Here is an 18298-nt window from a genome sequence, read left to right as displayed (position 1 = left end):
TGAAGTCCAATTTGCGATCAGTCAGAAACTTACGAAGCCTCAAAAAAGCATTTCTGGCTTGTTCAACTCTGCTCTTTATTTCATTCTCGGGGTCCCAACCCTCATTCAGCAAACATCCCAAGTATTTGAATTGCCTGACTTGTTCGATTTCTTCTCCAGAGACATATATCTTTGCGTTGGGGTAATCATTTCTACTTATAATCATAGAGTAGTCATTCTTATTAAGCCATATTTCCAAAAAAATTATAACATCAAACATTATAATTAAATTAGTTTATGCTCACTTACGCATGAAATATCTGGGATTGGTAAGTATTGTGTTAAATAAAAAACAAAATATATGCTAATATTGTATTCATCAAACATAAAATTAGATATATTCAAAATAATTGTTGATTCTAATGGTACTGATGCCGCCATTTTTCTTCGTTTTCCCAGAAAGTCTGTTTCTCTTTATATAATTCGATCGTTTTTTTGCAAAGTTCTTCTTCACTTTCCAAATCTCCTCCCAGTTCCTTTGGTAGGCTGCTTTTGGGAAATAGTTCACCCGGATTCCAACCTTTTTGATGAATCTTCATCTGGAATAATAAAAATATATAATTTTTCAGGAATATAATAAATGTTTTTGTGAGAAACTATTCACACAATGTGAATATCGCTATTGAGGCAAGATCGAGTGGATAAAATGGAATTGATGATGGAAGAGACCATGCATATGATGGAACAAAGAACATTATGACCAGGTCTCCTGAATAATATATGACAGTGGGGAAATAGAGGAAGACAGACATACCCCATCGAGACGAAGAGATCAGGAGAAGAACCAAGGTACTTGACGTCATAGAAAAAATATCCAGACTAAAATGGAAATGGGTAGGACATATAGCTAGAATGACAGATGGACAATGGACAAAGAGATTATTGTAATAGAGAACAAAGGAAGACAAGCGATAGGTTGGTCGTTTACCACTACACGATGAACTGACAATCTAAGAAACCTTTAACGCGGCGACGCGGGATAACACGAAGAAAAGGCATACCTATGTTCAGCAATCGACTTTCGAGACTGAAGTCTTTACCAAACCTTATTTTACATCAAATATGGAGCGCAGAACCATATAAATGTGACATTTTGTGAAGAGATATAAAACCAAAATTATCCATACCAAATTAAACAATTCGGGTTTGAGGAATGCCTTTACAAGAAGCATCGCCTTGTCCAAAAAATAGTTTCCATTGATAAAATGAACTCCTTTAAATTGAACCGGAACACCTTCTCCGAGGTAATGCAAATATTTTCTGATTGGATCTGGCCTTAGTTTGAAAACATGCATAAATCCGAACTGAAAAGGAAAAATAAATTATTAGGAAATATATAATAGCTGTAATTGTAGTATATTTTCGAAATTGTAGACACTAAATTCCAAGAAATGGTGCTGACCATTCTTGATGAGTTATTCTTGGTCTTCCCGTGGCGTACAAAAAAATTTTTTTAAGGAGTAAGAAGCAGCAAATTCTTGAATTGAAGAATTTTTACAAAATATATGCACTAGGTGCTATTCTCTCCCTAACGCTAACACATTTCTAACAAATATGGGGGATTCGGCCATAATACAACTGAATAATTTAGACATCCGGTTATATGGAAGACATAGAATTTCCACTCCATTTTCCCTCGCATAATTAATTACCTCTACATTTCTCGTATGTGTGGTATTATCCCTAAAATATTACAATTCATAAAAAGATAAAGTTTAAAAGGTACGTGTAATACATTTCCCATTTGTTTATATAAAATATGTTTAATAATTCGAATCCAGGACATCCATAAAATAGCCTCGATTAAAATGTGTAAAGTCAGCAGAATTATGAATCGCCGACGCAAATTTGTCGTAGGTTATGTAAAACAAACTTGACCCACTAATGAACGACTGCTGACTGTTGCAAGGTCTATTATAAAAGAGACAACGATTTTTATGTTAGAGATCAGAACTAAATTAACGTCAAGATAGCATGTTGATGTAACGCGTATCAGTAATTATGAAGTAGTCTCATAGCAACGTCAACTAAGTACTGAATATAATTAAAATAAGTAATAAAATAAGTAAGAAAATAGTGTACAGTTGTGTTCTAAATAAATGGTCATCAAATATAACAACCCCATCATTTACCATATATGTGATGAATGGTCATCTAGCAGAAGCAGAACTGGTGAATCCTTTGAAGCACCAGAATGCTCGACAAACTTCTTAAACCATGAAAAAACAATGACTTATCTATCCACCCTTTTTCATTAAGCTCAACCCATCCACCAGGCGCAAGGCCATCCAAAAACCTCTGTTGCATTCGCTTTCGGGGAAGTATTAGCATGGGAGATATATAGGCTCCTGAAGCGGAGAAACACATTTCTCCAGATATAGTTTCACCCCTCTCGGCGGATGCAAGAGCGCCAACTTGGCGCTTTGCTTTTGAAGCTATTATTTTAGAAACCCCCTTTGGATTGACCGTAACTCCTGTTTCGTTTACTATCCAGATAGATATTTCTGGACAGTTTCTTCCAACAGCTTAAAGAATTGTTGAACAGCCTCTTTGTTAAATCCCATAGCACGGACACCTGAAGTTGCCTAGGGCTTTCTTGTTGACAACTCTTTGTGCCTATTTAAAAATCCCTGCATCCATTCCTGTTCAGCCATTTTATGATTTTTGTTAAAAAGGGGCACAATCCTATTTTTATCAGCAATATATATAGAATAAAGAAACTTTTGCAATCTTTTTAATGATGTTACCTAAAGTTAAAATTAAACTAAATTAATATTCTATTGTTGGAAGGGTGATCTTGTGATCTTGTTAGTTTCTCGGCGAATACTAGTTCTTTACATAAGTTTTTGACATATTTTTTTACATTACATGTATAATAACCACATGTTTCTTTTGTTGTTCTAAGTTTGTGTTAAATTGTAAATTATACTTAGTTTCAATTGATTGTTTATACCACTTAACTATTGAATGGTTTAATGTCTCAAGCTTTTTTACATTTTATACCTTTGACTGCTACATGTCTTTTTGAGGTAACACGTTTGTATTAACCTCTCTATGGATGTTTGATGAACTGATGATGGTTTCTGATTAGAGTGCGAAACGTCTTGGAATAAATAGATGAAGTAGCCACCTTCTTTGTCTTTTTTCTCTATAGTGTAGTAATACCTACGATGGATTATTTTTCGGCCGATATTATAACTTGGTTAACTAAAAACGCACATGTACTGTTCACAACAATCGACTAACAACTAATAATATCTGCTTTATGACAGAAGCCGTAAACAGGCGTCTATAATATAATTTCATTAACGTCTTATAGATGGAGCAAGCGATATTAAAAAAAGGAAGTAGGTTCTCCGTTTTAGGGAGCTACCCCATTTTGTCCGTCTTTCCCCTAATTATGTTTCAAATACATACAAAAACATAAATTTGGTAAAATTACTTCTTTAGTACACTTTAATCTTTAAAATTCACTTAACAACCAAAACGATACGCTACTGTGTGTTAGGTAAGCACCTAGACTGAGTGATAGTGATACATCATTCTCTAACTTGCGGATTCGATTATCTAGTGTTCTGCTCAGCGTAGTCATGTTTTATTAGATACTTTAACAAGTCTCTTATTCTTTGACTATTTGATTGTATGTAAATTATTAATATCAAATTTGATAAATTATCTATAATCACGACTTGGCAACAGTGGTGTCGTTAAAACTCAATTATAATTTCTCAGAATTTAGTGTCTATAATTTACATACTCTACTATAGTTGGTATCTAACAATTATTTTAGGTTGTAATGGGTAGTAACAAAAGTTATGCAAATTCAACGAAATTGCTGAAGTGTATAATTTTCGACTATAAGTTATATTAAAAAAAAAAATGAAAAAGAAACAGTTGGTTTATTTCAAAACCTTTAAAATAAGCAGTGGCAAAAGTTTTTTGGTGCATTTATTTATTAAAAAACAAGTAAATATTTTTTGCAAAAATGACTTTACAACCTTACATTTTGCGTCAAAAAGATTCTTTTATAATAACCAACAACAACATGTGATAAAAATTTCAAAAAGATTAATTGAATATTGAACAGTTTTTAAACAATTTAATTTTTTTATTCAAATAGCTGGTATTTCTACGTTAATTGAAAAAAAATTGCCTACGACCCTGTGTAGAAGTTTTTTCTAAAATCTTCCCTTTTTCCAAGAATAAATAAAAACCAGCCATTTTTCACTTTAATTGTTAATAAATAAAAATATACGAAAATAGTTTGGATAAATTTTGATAACTTTTTTATTCTCCCTCTATAGAAACTAAAACAATAATTGTTAAATGGTAGTTCACTGATCTAACAACGCAATTACACTATTCGTTCTCTGGAGCTGACAGGAGGGGATATACGTTATGTTTAAAACCTTTAATCTAAGGTTTAAACCACTCATATCGGCCAAATTCGTCATCACCGTAAGATTTTTATAACTTATAATTATTATACATATAAATTGTTAAATACGATAGTATGTAATATTTGTTTTATAGGAAACTGCTATAGTAATAGTAAAAGTGGTTGCACTTTTTAACGATTTCCGAGTCAAAATCATAAAAAGAAATCATTCAGAATCAGAAATTATCAGAATCAGTCAGAAACCAGTCAGGGACTGTCTCCGAGAACAAAACTGACTGCTAATATTTTGTAGGTCCTCCTTCATTATCAATTACAGGCTGTAGTCGTATAGGCATTGATTCGACCAACTTTCTAGTGTACTTTGGAGAAATTGTATCCCAAGCTTCAGTAATTTTTACTTTCAATTTATTTCTATTTGATATTTGGGGACTATTTACTTGAATGTTTAATGTCTACCACAAAATTTCAATAACATTCAAATCTGGTGACTGGGCTGGTGTTTTAATAACATTTCGGCAATTATAAAGGAATTAAGTACGAACTCGATATGACGTGTGTTTGGATCGTTGTCTTGATAAAACCGGTAATTGTTATTGATACCTAATTTTTTAACACTAGCGGCGAGATGCTGCCTTATAATATCCAATTTTATGTATTGGTTCATATTCCCTTCAATAAAATGTATGTTAGATACTCCTCCAGGCGACATACACCCCCACATCATCACTCCAGCTCCAGCGTGCTTTACCGTAGCTTTCATATTTTTTAATTTTAATTCTTCATTAGGCTTTCTCCACGCAGATATTTTTCCATTCGACCCAAACAAGTTTATTTTGCAAATATATTTGCTTCATCACTTCATCAGTAAATATTACTGAACTCCAAAAGTTCAAAACTTTGATAAATGTTCCCTAGCGAATACCAATCTGATACGCATATTTTTTTGACTAATAAAAGGTTTATTGCTAGCAGTTCGACCATGTAGATTATTCTTAATATCTGTCTAATTATTTCGGGTTTACCTCCTTTTTCAAACTGTCTTTCCACCTCATCTCGCAATTTTGATGCACTTTTTTTTAAAATACTTGCTAGTTCTCTGACAATCCGTCTTTCCTCACATTCGGTAAAAATGTTATTTGCAGCTAACCTTGATTTATTTTCAATTATATTTTTATGTCGGTAACGTTGAATAATGTGCTAAACTATTGATGAACATTTATTTACTATTTTTGATATGTCTCTTTGGCTATTATCCATTTTTACGATGAGTAGTAATTAAATTTCTTTCACTAATCGTAGTTCGGCGACTCATTCTTAAATAATTTTGTTTTGTCTCTCAAATACTTTGAAATGTCAAATTAAATATAAAATAACTGCAATATAAATTAATTGAAACGCCTACTTCGCTGTGAGCCACTGTATTTGTAATACCTACATAAATATTACGATAACATTATTTATATCTAAATAATTAATATACAGAAATATTTACTATTAATTAGAAATTTTTGATTTTATTACTGCAGATTTAGAAATGTTTTCAATGGTTTAAATCTTATGGTGATGATATAATAACCTATAGAGGGCGATATACTAGTACAATCTCGTATGAACAAGATGCACCACGAGATGAAAATGTTAAAATTTAATTGTTACAATGCATTCGTTATAATTTTCCTAATAAATTTTTTTTGAAAATCATTAGTTACTTATTTTAAGTGACGTGTTACTTTTGTGCAGAAATTTGTTTTTACCCCTTTCATATCAGCTAGATAAATGGCGCCATCAGGAGGATTCTCATCATGTTCAATATCTAGGAGCATGTAGGTTGCTTTCAAAATAGGTACCAGATCGAAGTTTCTAAAATCTGAGTCCCGCAAACTCAGATATAAAATTTGATAGTTTTCAGCGGTTCTGCCGGGCAAACTTATCATTCTACTGAAAAGCGTAAAAAGTATTTAAATTGGCAGTGTGATTAACAAAAATATTTTAATAAGTCTTTTAAGAAATCTTTAATATATATATATATATATATATATATATATATATATATATATATATATATATATATATATATATATATATACTCAGTGACATTAGAAGTGTTACACCCAGAAGGAGTAATTTCTTGAACTTAATTTTTTTGGCAACAAAATGACTATATTTAAAACATGCTATGATAACAATACCAATGTTTTATCTCTTCTACTTTTTGTAAAAATAAAGTTTTATCTTCTAAATTTTTTGTAAAGAGACTGACTTGTGAACACCAGTTCGTACAGAAATTTTTAGTTATTATTCCTCAGTCTAATTGTATTCAGTGTAAGAAAATGCCTCCAGTTCGAATACACCATAATTACCACCATGTTAGCGATTTTGACAGGGGTAGAATTATTGCGTATACAGATATGGGTTTGTCGTATCGCGAAATCGGCTGTCGTGTTAATTGTACGGCAATAACGGTTATGCGTGTCTGTCGTGTGTGGACAAACGAAGGTAGAGGAACACGAAGAAGACCAACTGGTCGACCAAGGCGTACCACAGAGCGTCAAGATAGGCGCTTTAGATTACTGGCTCTGCGAGACCGTTTTGCTACTGCGTGTCAAATTGCTGACCAATGGTTTGGAGTAGTAGGTAGACCTGTTAGTATGCGTACACTATACCTTCGCATTAGAGCCTTTGGACTGGTTTCATTCCGCCCACGACTAGTGCTTCCTTAGACTGCGGACCACTGTCATTAACGTTTGAATTGGTGCAGAGAACGGCAACATTGGGTAGCAGAATGGCGTAATGTATCATTCAGCGATGAATCACAATTCTGTTTAGGAATGCATAATGGTCGTAGGATGGTAAGACGCCGCCGTGGAGAACGACGAGATATCGGGTATGCTGTTGAGAGGCATGTATACAGGACAGTTGGGGTAATGGTTTGGGGGGCTATTGCCTATGGTAACCGATCAACATTTGTGTTTATTCGAGGCAATACCACAGCTGTGCGTTATGTTGAAGACATCTTACAAACCACTGTACTGCCTTATCGAGATGTCCTTTTTCAGCAAGACAACGCGCGTCCCCATATTGCTCATCAAACTATGGACTTTCTCCAAGAAGCTGGCGTTAATGTGTTGCCACGGCCGCCCCGTGTTCCGGATTTAAATCCTATCGAACATGTATGGGATATAATGGGAAAGAGACTGTCCACTTTGCACCATCCTCCACAGACTCTGGCACAGTTAATACATGAAGTTTAAGTTGCTTGGAACGAGGTGCCACAAGCAGACATTGAACATCTCATTTTGCCCATGCCTAGACGTATACAGGAGTGTATTTTTTTTTTGATACTTGTTAATAAAAATTCTTGACAACATTATCGTTTCATTCTTGATGTAAATCTACCATGTTGCCAAAAAAGTAAGTTCAAGAAATTATTTGTTCTGGATGTAACACTTCTAATGTCACTGAGTATATATATATATATATATATATATATATATATATATATATATATATATATATATATATATATATATACAAACTACATATCTAGAGCCGGGCCTGTAACGTACCTTATAACACAAGTATATGGCATAGTGACAGTGGTCTTAAAACTACATATTTTGTTTTGGTTTTTTGTCATCTTATCAATAATGTATTTGTTATATTGTTCCTTAGGTTGCTTAACAATAGCTCACAGTTGCACTTTTAACATTGGTTATACATTTGGTTTTTTCTGCTGATATTATCATATTCTATTTCTTGGCTGTTGTATTGAAGATGTGTGTTAATCTTTGGAGCTCGTCTTCTGTCTGGCGTCGTCTGCTTAACATAATATTTGGATTTCTTTGATCCCCATTCTGTAACCATGATCTTTACGTACTGCTTGTATTATTTCGTCCATTATTACATTGAAGAGAAGTGGGCTTAACGAGTCACCCTGTCCGACTTCGCTTTGTACTGGTATACACTGTATTAGTTTTCCATTTATCTTTGCCTGTATTCGATTATGTAAGTAGATATTTTCGATGGTTTGTATAATATTGATGGGTATGTTTCTTTTATACAGCAGGTGTAAGACGTCTTCGACTTCTTCGAAAGCCTTTGTCAGGTCTATAAAACATGCTGGTTTATTTCACTCGATGGCCTTTTCTGTGATTTGTCTTAGTATTAGATTTTTTTGGTTAGGACTTTTGTGGTAAACTTAAGTGCGGTGTCCAGTAGATTTATACCTCTATAATTGTTGGGATCTTCTTTATCTCCTTTCTTGAGAATAATGATCTTGTTGCTACAAGAATGGTGGCGATGCCCTACTACAGACACTGCATAAGCTTTTACTTCTTGTTTGGCATAATGAGACCATGCCTTGTGAATGGTCTCAAGGCGTGATATGCCCGTTACATAAAAAAGGTGACCAGCTCCAGTGTGACAACTATAGAGGTATAACCCTGTTAACAACTGCTTACAAAATACTAGAAATATTCTCTACGAGAGGCTGCAAGTTTACACAGTGGGCATAGTTGGTAAATATCAAGCTGGATTCACTCCAGAAAAATCAACAATTGACCAGATTTATTCAATAAGACAGATTCTCGAGAAAACACTAGAATTCAATATTGAAACCCATCACATATTCGTCGACTTCAAGGCCGCATACGACAGTCTCAAGAGAACAGTGCTATACCAATCAATGCATGAGTTTGGTATACCAGAGAAACTTATCCGACTAACGAGAATGACAATGTCTAACTTAGAAGCCACTGTTAGAATACAGGGAGAGAATTCTAGATTCTTTGAGATAAAGGATGGACTCAGACAAAGGGATGCTCTGGCTTGCCTCCTATTTAATATTGCCTTAGAAAAGCCAGTCCGAGATACACGAATTAGGGACGGCGGTACTATTTACAATAGATCGATACAAGTCTTAGCATATGCTGATGACATTGACATAATAGGGCGTAGCAAGCGAGATGTTGAGCAATATCTCCTAGAATTGGAAACAGCTGCGAAACAGGTCGGTCTAGTCATCAACGAAGACAAAACCAAGTACATGTTGGTTACAAAGGATCCGATAGCAAATGAGTAACGAGAAACAGTCTTTGGAAGTCATACCTTTGGACGTGTTGACAACTTCACATACCTTGGGTCGCTATTGACTGCTAGCAATAAAACAAGCGAAGAAATCAAAAGACAAAGAAATCTTACAAATAGGGCATACTATGGACTCCAAAAGCATTTCCACTTAAGAAACATTAAAAGAAGAACTAAAATTATTATATACAAAACATTGCTGAGTCCGGTCCTCACATATGGAGAAGAAACATGGACTCTAACGCAGAAAGATGAAAGACTTTTGGGAATATTTGAGCGTAAAATACTCCGCAAAATATTTGGAGCTATAAACGACCAAGGGCAGTGGCGCAAAAGATATAATTTTGAATTGTATCAGCTCTTTGATGAGCCAGATGTCATAACGTTCATTAAAACACAGCGACTTAGATGGGCTGGACACATAATACGAATGTCAGAAAATACGATTGCTAAAAAGCTAACCACAGGAACACCTGTAGGAAGAAGAAGCAAAGGCCGACCGCGAATTGGGTGGTTAGATGGAGTTGAAACCGACTTACGGATATTAAAAATCAGAAGATGGCAACATGTTGCCAGAAACCGAACAGAATGGCGACGAATCTTAGAGCAGGCTAAGATCCACAGAGGACTGTCGAGCCAAAGATGATGATGATGCTGTTTCTCTATGCGTCTGGTATCTTGAAGTGCAATATTAGTTTTTGTATAAGTTTTGTCATCTCTAGGGTTATACTTTCTCCTCCGTGTTTTAGAAGCTCGTTGGTTATTCCGTCTGGTTCTTATGACTTTTTATTTTTAAGTGAATTTATGGCTTTCTCTACTTTATGAAAACTGATTTCTATTTCGTGTCTTAATTCAGGTACGTTATTGTTCCGTCAGGTATCTTTGTCATTCGTTTGCTGGCACGTTATTGTATTCCTTTAATTCTGCCATTTCTTTCCGTTGGTTTCTTATGAATCTCCATATTTGTTTTTGTGTACCGTAAAAGTCGCTTTCCATCCTTTTTGTAAACTGTTCCCAGTCTTCATTTTTTGTTCTTCTTAAAAACTGCTTTGTTTCATTTCGTATTTTTCTATAGGTGTCTCGGGATTCTGTAGTATTTGATGTTTTGTATTTCGTGTAGGTCTCTCGTTTTTCTTTACATTTCCCTTTTATTTCTTTTCTGAATCGTGGTGTATTGTTGTTGTTTCTTTTGTTCAGTATGACTTTGCGTTTTCCTAGTGCTTCTGTTGCTGCTTCTTCAATGTTATTTTTAATTTTCTTCCACCTCGCGTTTATATCTTCGATGTCGCCTATTTGTTTCAGCTGTATTTTCTGTACTAGCCTCTTTTGGTGCATTTGCCTTGTAGAGTCGTTCCACAGTGATTCTACATTGACTTTTTCCTCGGTGATTTCCTATAGAAAATGTGTTGGTGTTTTCATTTCAAAATTTTCATTCTTATTTGTGCTAGTACTAGTTTGTGTTCACTCTTTGCGTCTGGTGAGTTTAAAATTCGGATATCTAGAATCTGCTTTGTGTGGATTTTTCTATTAGTAACTATAAAATCAATCATAGATTTGTGCCCCTGGAGCTTTCAAATGTATATTTATACTGGAGCTTATGGTCGAAAAATGTATTATTGATTCTCAGTTCGTTAAAAGCACAGAGATTAGCTATGGTTGTCATTAAATCTTTGTTTACTCTGAACTATTTCATTTCCGATTCGTGCATTAAAGTCACCCATAAGAATTAAGGGTTCTTTATGAGGTATTTCATCCAGGATGGTTTGCAATTGGTCGTAGGATGCCTCTCATTCCTCCTTAGGTTTGCAGTGCTCGGGGCTATAGATAGATATGACATTTAATTTTTGGTAGTCCATTGTGATGAAGTATTATTCTTTCGGAGATATAACGGCAGTTATTTATGTTGTATTTTTTATGGACAAGTATACCTACACCTGCTTGTGCTTGTTCTTCTTTCTTCACTTCACTGTATGCTAGAAAATATTGGTTAAAGTCTCTTTGGCCCTTACCTTTTTTCTTGGTTTCTTGGATTGCACAAATCTCTATGTTTTTATTTATCAGTCCTTGTATTATCTCTTGGTCTTTTTGTTGAAAGAAGTAATGGTCCATGTTGCTAATCTAATTGTGGACTTCAAAGTTGTACAAAAGACTAAAATATCATTTTGTTGTCGTCCTAGCCTTAAATAAGAGGAAGCCAGAACAAATTGAGTGGAGTGACTGTAGATAGCAATTGATTGGATCCCCCGTCGCACGGTGATGGGCAAAATCAGTAATTATTTTATAAATGTACTACATTTTCTTATTTATTAACTACAAAACTGCTACTGGAAAGACAAATAGAAAACAAACTGGATACTTACTATGTTTTGAACGCCTTCTGAATATCATCTCTATACATATCTCTACCGTCAAATATTTCTGGAGCTTCTTTCTTCATTTTGAAGTGAGCCATGATAGTCCCCTTCGTTCGTTCTGTGTTATTGTCACAAGATAACAGAAATAATATTATTAACTCGTCTTGCAGTTGTAGGGGTACATATTTTGGTTTCGCCATTTCTAACCATTCTTTTATTGAATCGATATTTTCTCTAGTAGTTCGTTTCTTTAAAATCATATCCTCAGCTTTAAACTTAAAATTGAAGTCCATTGTTTAAATAAATACCTAAAACCGTATTAACTATGTTATTTAAGTTATCAATGATAAATTTAATTCTTCTTCTAACAATAAAACACTGAAAACTTTTGTTTCAAACACTTTCACAAAATTAATTATAATTTATTATCACTACAGCTGTTTTGGCAGAGTGCCTTTCTCAAGTGACGCATTTTTACTATGCGTCTACAGTTTATAGTCTTTAACTGAATAAGCTGAGTAAGAGAGAACTATTTGTCTCAAGTGGGTCATTCAGAATTATATCTGTATTTTTTAATTTATAAATTTCCATAGATTTGAATAAAAATAGCTTAAGGCCTTTATTTTGAATATGGAGAATTTGAAATTGGTCATTAAAAGAATAATTATCATCTAGAAGGTGAAGTGCGTACGTAGATTCTGTTTTTCTATTATTAAAAGCCTTTTTATGTCCTGCTATACGTTTGTTAAAAGTTCTACCAGTTTGACCGATGTAAGTTTTTGGACAGTAAGTATGTATATGGCCGGTTACAGATAATTAAGAAATTTAAAGGGATAGACCAATTTGTGTACAAGTGATACCGAACAAAATATATCCATGTGCTTAGATCAAATGATATCTGTTTTAATAGTTCCTCTTTAATATTTTGCCTTGTTACAGGATAGTATTCAGAAAAAGGCAAAAATAATTACTGTAAAATATAATTTCATTAGCTACAATTATAAATATATCATACTTAAATAATTATAACTGGTTTTAAAGGTCTAATTAATCAAAATAATATTTTTATTTACGCTACTGCTAAAAGTTGCCGATGTAAGCCCCTTTTTATACCTATCAATAAAGGTTTATGAGTTTATGACTCTTCTTACTTGATTGTCGGGTTCTTCTTCAGATAATCAGATGTAGGGATTATCGACATATGTTCAACACCAAACAACTGCTTCAATTTTTTAATGATTATGAAAACTTCACTTATTGTTGCAATATCTATATCTTTGAAAATCAGTTCTTAGGAGAAGATAATAATGTAAGTAAGTATTGACTAGATAAACTTCTAATTTTTACTTCAAGGTTTTATAAATTATTTAAATATATATTTTTTATCTTTAAGTGCCTACCGTTCGCTCAATTATTAATTAGTTTTTGTATACAAACCAATTATTGTTTGAACATTTTATAGAAAATGCATTGTAGAAATATGATTAAAGTAATTTAAACTTACACAAAATTATCAATACATAAAATTAAGCTTTGTTTATAACAATACAAATTTATAGAACCAATTTCTTATAAAATATACTATATTATAATTCATTTAGGTCGGTACTATCCTGTTCTTCACTGATCATAGTGCTGCTTATCGCATTTTTCTCAAATATAACCGACCTATACACCACTGCGTAAGTGCTTTTTCTTTTGGCTCTTGTTGCTCTTATATTTACTTAAGTTGTTATTTTTGTGGCTATTTTTGGTGATAGCCTAACAAGTTAGGAACTATAATATTTTATTTCCGTGGTATGTTTCCCCTGAGCTGTTACTGTAGTAATATAAAACTTTTGTTTTTTGTCATTTCAAAGTCATTTCACTGATTCGCTGGATTTATAGTTTGACGGACTGTAGACGTAGACGCACTGCAGACGTAACAAACGGACTGTAAGATTATTTCAATTTATAAATCGACGGAGTGGAATTTTTTCGCATGAGTAGAAACAGTGGCTAGAGTTGGTAAACATGATACTATAATATCCTTTTATTATTAATTATTATTATTTTATAAATTCTTAACGTTTATTGTAACAAATAATCAACAAAATCAAAATTCGAATATGTTAATAAACAACTTTAAAAAATGGTGGGCGTACCAGACAGTTCACTTTGGTTAGGTTGACAGCACAAAATTCTTCCTTTTGATTGGCCAGACGCAAGTAACGCACTGTAAAAGATGAAAGTTGGCCAACTCTTCCGTTGCAGTGCGTTTCACTTACGTTCCGTCATGCGTTTACGTTCATTTATAAATAAAAATACACAAAATTCTATGTTGATCTTTTTCCAGTGCGTCTACGTTTACAGTGCGTCAAACTATAAATCCAGCTTTAGAAGATCTCTTTAAATTCTTCTTATTTCTTTTACTGCATTGCTCGGTTTTTCAGCTGTGAACAAGCTTCTGACATTCCAAGGGTCATCTCAAATTAAATTTTCTTATCTGGTGGTTTTCTTCACAAGGTTTTTGCACGTTTCCGACCTGAGAGGCTATAGGGCTGATGCGTTCCTCTTCTCCTGGTCAATCTTGGACTCCGATATCCATGATTAGCGACGGTTTGTATTTAAAATATTGATTTCATGGTGATTTTCATTGGTGATATTTTAAACAATATTTTCCCATTGCCTTCTGTACCCAAGTTATGTCGTTAAATCGTTAACCAGTAAGTGAGGGATTGCTTATACGGGAAATCAGTTTTTCATCCAATTTAAGCTATCCAGATTTAAATTATTCTTTCATAATCTCTGCAGACCTTTAGAAGACCTATTACGTTTATTCTTCCACATTATATCGTTTAAACATTGTGTTGCTTTGTTTGGCCTCGAAAAACGCTGGTTAAATTTAGTCCAAAGCATTTACATTTTATCTTATGGTTAAAAATACGCATTAAAAATTTTACAGCGAGGAAAATCGATAATGAATATTAAATTGTTATTTTCATACAATACGATAATATTTGTCAATAATCATAAATTGGAGTGAACACCAATAAAAAATTTTAAAACACGAAAAGTGCAGCTGTTTTACGAAATTTTTGTATTTTGCCGCAAATAAACTGAGTTTTTATAAAGGCGTTAAATATATAAAGGTGGCGCAATTTTTGCCAATTTTTATGATTCTCATGAGATCAATACAATTTATTCCGTTTGTAGCATTTGTAAATTCCTTGATATATATTGAAACCCCTTCGTATATGTATTAAAATACCGATGAATAATTTCCATGTATTTCTGTTTCCTACCATACAAGTTAAAACATTCAAAAAATATTTTCGATCCCTTTTGCGTCGCCAAGTAATATAAACACGTTTTTAAAAGTTTGTTTATGTAAAACAGATGTGTATTTCCTTTTTATCCTTTTAATTGAAACCGCTTTAAGATATTTGTCGTTGTCAAATGAACGAAATATTCCAGTTTATATGTTTTGTTTATACTAAGTTGGGAAGCGAATGATTTTTAAGAATCACATCACTCTCGCTAAGGTTGTTGTCATGAGCGGTTGACTTTAGCGTTTGTCCAAATTTTTCTTTAAATTTGTAATATCTTCGTCCACTTTTTTATGGGAAAATGAGTAGCAGTTCAATTATTAGTTACAGTTAAAGTGAAGAAATGTTGCCATTGTGTTCAGTTGTAAATGTTCCAGTCTTTTAAGAAGACGAGTTTTTCAAGGTTTGTGTTCCAGTGCTAGCTTCCACCCTCCTTTTCTTATCCTTGGTCGTTGTCCCAGTCTATAGATACAGTTTTTTGCGTGACAGTAAAGGTCCAGTTTCCAACCTCAGAAAATATGTTAAGCAAAGAAATTTAGTGAAATCAAGGTAACTTTTTTTTGTTTTAAACTTTCGAAGTAAAAATAGACTTTTTTTTAATAATAATAATTGCTTTCATTAAAATTTAAGAATATGTAATAATTAAAATTGTAAATTTTAGGATGTGTGTATTTTTTTTTTTTAATAATAATAATTGCTTTCATTAAAATTTAAGAATTTGTAATAATTAAAATTGTAAACGTTAGGGTGTGGCTATTGCTATCATTTCATTTGTTCTCTGTTTTAAAATTTTATGTTGACATATGACAGCTAGCTTTACTATTTTTGACATTAGTTTGTTTTGTTTTTAGAAGGTTAACCTCTATACATGGTTTCTCTTAAAAAGTTAAAAAAAAAGAATTTGTAATAATTAAAATTGTAAACGTTAGGGTGTGGCTATTGCTATAATTTCATTTGTTCTCTGTTTTAAAATTTTATGTTGACATATGACAGCTAGCTTTACTATTTTTGACATTAGTTTGTTTTGTTTTTATTAACCTCTATACATGGTTTCTCTTAAAAAGTTAATTCTTTATTTGTAACAATTTCTTTGTAAGTTTTGTAGCACCTCTCACTTGTAAACAGAGTTTGTAAACAGATGGGACATCTAAGTTTTTCTTGGTTATTTTGGTATAGATTTTTGTAACTATTAATATAGTAATTTTGTGCCATTTATTTTTGTAACTGTTTGTGGTGAGACAACAATAAATGTTTGATTTATTTCTCTGAACCATTTTTTTATTTATTTAAAAAAAAGTTTATAACCCCTTTTTTGAATTTCATTTAATAAGATATATTTTGCATTTCTAATAATTATTTCAATAGTTACAACTAGTTGTTTTAATCGTTATAATTTTTCACCTCGAAGCGGCGTCCTTATTTTAAATAGCTAGAGGTCTTTTCTTGTTGTTTTGTTTGTCCATTTGTTCCAGGAGATTCATGTAATGTCACCAATAGCAGGATTCGGGCTTTACGATTGGTCAAATTGCAACCTTAATTGCAGCCAATTGTATTGCCCGAAACTGCTGCTCAATTGCGGATTTACCATTGGTCAAATGGCAACATAATTGCAGCCAATGGTAATATCCAAAATTGAGCATTGGCTATCGTGCAGGTCCAATGGCAGAGCGCCAGAAACCGTTGACCCAATTATTTCTAAATAAATATGGGAGCACGATGGCCAACAATTCAGCCGACTCACTCGACAGTATCGGCCGAACCTTCAATCCGAACGTATACTAAGTGAAAAAGTTCCAGAAAAACCACAAAAACTAAGGTCCAAACGGTAAATAGAAGCGTGAAAACGACATCCGCGTGTGTCAACGGTCGCGAGCCTAGAAATAGCGAGCACGCGAACGGTACCACGGGAAACGGGACGCGTTCTGGTACTAGGACCACCAGAAAGAAGAAATGCAAAACTGTCACGTGGAGGTATAGTGTAAGGTACCAAAACTGACAGCCTAGCATCCACCGAAACGGGCGTGGCACTAGCCGGTCTATAGATCCTAACAAACCTTGTTGGAAAATAAGGGGGCAACCATTATTGAAAAATAAGGGGGCAAGGAGTTGTAGACACTAGAGCCTACCTAAATGAACTTAGAATAATTTCTACTATTTATGAATTGGTATTTTTCGTCGAATTTCGACTTTTTGTAGAATTTTTGTTGAAATTATTTCTCTTTCAGATTTACTAAGCCCCTGAGCGGGACTTAGCCGAATTTTTATAACATTTTATTTTCTCTTATGTTACTAATTTGACTTTGAATTTCAATATAAAAATAACTTAGGATTATTTTCACATTTCAGGTCTTTTTCGACTTTGAAATTTTCGATCCGAAAATTGTTAATAACTATTTGTTTATTGATATTTTGTTACATGTCTTTGTTGATTAGTCCCGGAGGCACTACGACAAACACAAATTTCGCATTTTGAGAAAAATCTGACATTTATAAATAACTTTTGATTTTCGAAATTTTTGGGACTAGAAAATTTTTACTTTTTTTCAAATTTTACTTTTTTTACTTTTTGCATTAATTAGTCTTAGGTGTGATAACTAACGACCTTCTCTTGCAGATTTTTAGTTCTAAGACTAATTAACACCTTATTTTCAGATTCTTAATATTAAGATAACTAAACTCTTTGTTTACAGATTCTTAGTTCTTATACTAACCAACATTTATTTGCAGATTCTTAGTTTTAGTAAACATTTATTTGCATCTCAATAAAGGTATGTTTCCCTCTAGCTTAGCGTTCATATACGATCTATATGACCACAGACCGTGATCCTTACATGTTCCGTCAAACACAGCTATGGATAATGCGACTGGACCACCTTCCCTCATTCCGGAGGGTCTTATCCAGCGACAGTAAGTACCCTTTTGTTTCATTTCTGTAGTTGCCCCAATCCAACCCCCTTGCCATTCCCTTATCCACGACCCAGCTCTCCAAATAAACCCTGAGTGCCGTTCGCATAAGTTTCGATTTATTTTGCTTGCCCTAGGCAGAGCCCCAATAATTTCTGTCCCCAATTTTTAACCCATTATAATAATACCCCATGTGGTAGGCAAAATAT

At 33.3% G+C, this 18298-nt stretch overlaps 1 protein-coding gene across 2 annotated transcripts; it reads right to left on the bottom strand.

Moving 5' to 3' along the window:
* Positions 1 to 343: 343 nt before the first annotated feature.
* LOC140448350 (alpha-tocopherol transfer protein-like) lies at positions 344 to 12185 on the bottom strand. 2 transcript variants are annotated; one of them, XM_072541436.1, is made up of 4 exons: positions 11884 to 12185; positions 6193 to 6376; positions 1167 to 1343; positions 344 to 578 (listed from the first exon to the last, which is right to left on the bottom strand). In XM_072541436.1, the coding sequence occupies exons 1-4, from the start codon at positions 12168 to 12170 to the stop codon at positions 399 to 401; spliced, it is 828 nt and encodes a 275-aa protein (XP_072397537.1). In that variant the 5' UTR covers positions 12171 to 12185; the 3' UTR covers positions 344 to 398. The 2 variants fall into 2 exon arrangements, with proteins under 2 accessions (XP_072397537.1, XP_072397538.1); XM_072541437.1 differs by lacking the exon at positions 1167 to 1343.
* Between the last annotated feature and the right edge of the window lie 6113 nt (positions 12186 to 18298).

The sequence above is a fragment of the Diabrotica undecimpunctata genome, chromosome 8, assembly GCF_040954645.1.
Source record: "Diabrotica undecimpunctata isolate CICGRU chromosome 8, icDiaUnde3, whole genome shotgun sequence".
In the NCBI taxonomy this organism is placed as follows: domain Eukaryota; kingdom Metazoa; phylum Arthropoda; class Insecta; order Coleoptera; family Chrysomelidae; genus Diabrotica; species Diabrotica undecimpunctata.
Note: the sequence above shows the minus strand (reverse complement) of the source record. Positions and strands in the feature narration are given on the sequence as shown.

Excerpts from the sequence above, each read along its gene's own strand:
- LOC140448350 (XM_072541436.1), bottom strand. The coding sequence starts at position 12,170 with ATGGACTTCAATTTTAAGTTTAAAGCTGAGGATATGATTTTAAAGAAA. Across the intron at positions 1,344-6,192 it reads ATCTAGCTGATATGAAAGGG|TTCGGATTTATGCATGTTTT; the intron begins GTAAAAACAAAT and ends TTTCCTTTTCAG. Across the intron at positions 579-1,166 it reads AACCCGAATTGTTTAATTTG|ATGAAGATTCATCAAAAAGG; the intron begins GTATGGATAATT and ends TTATTATTCCAG.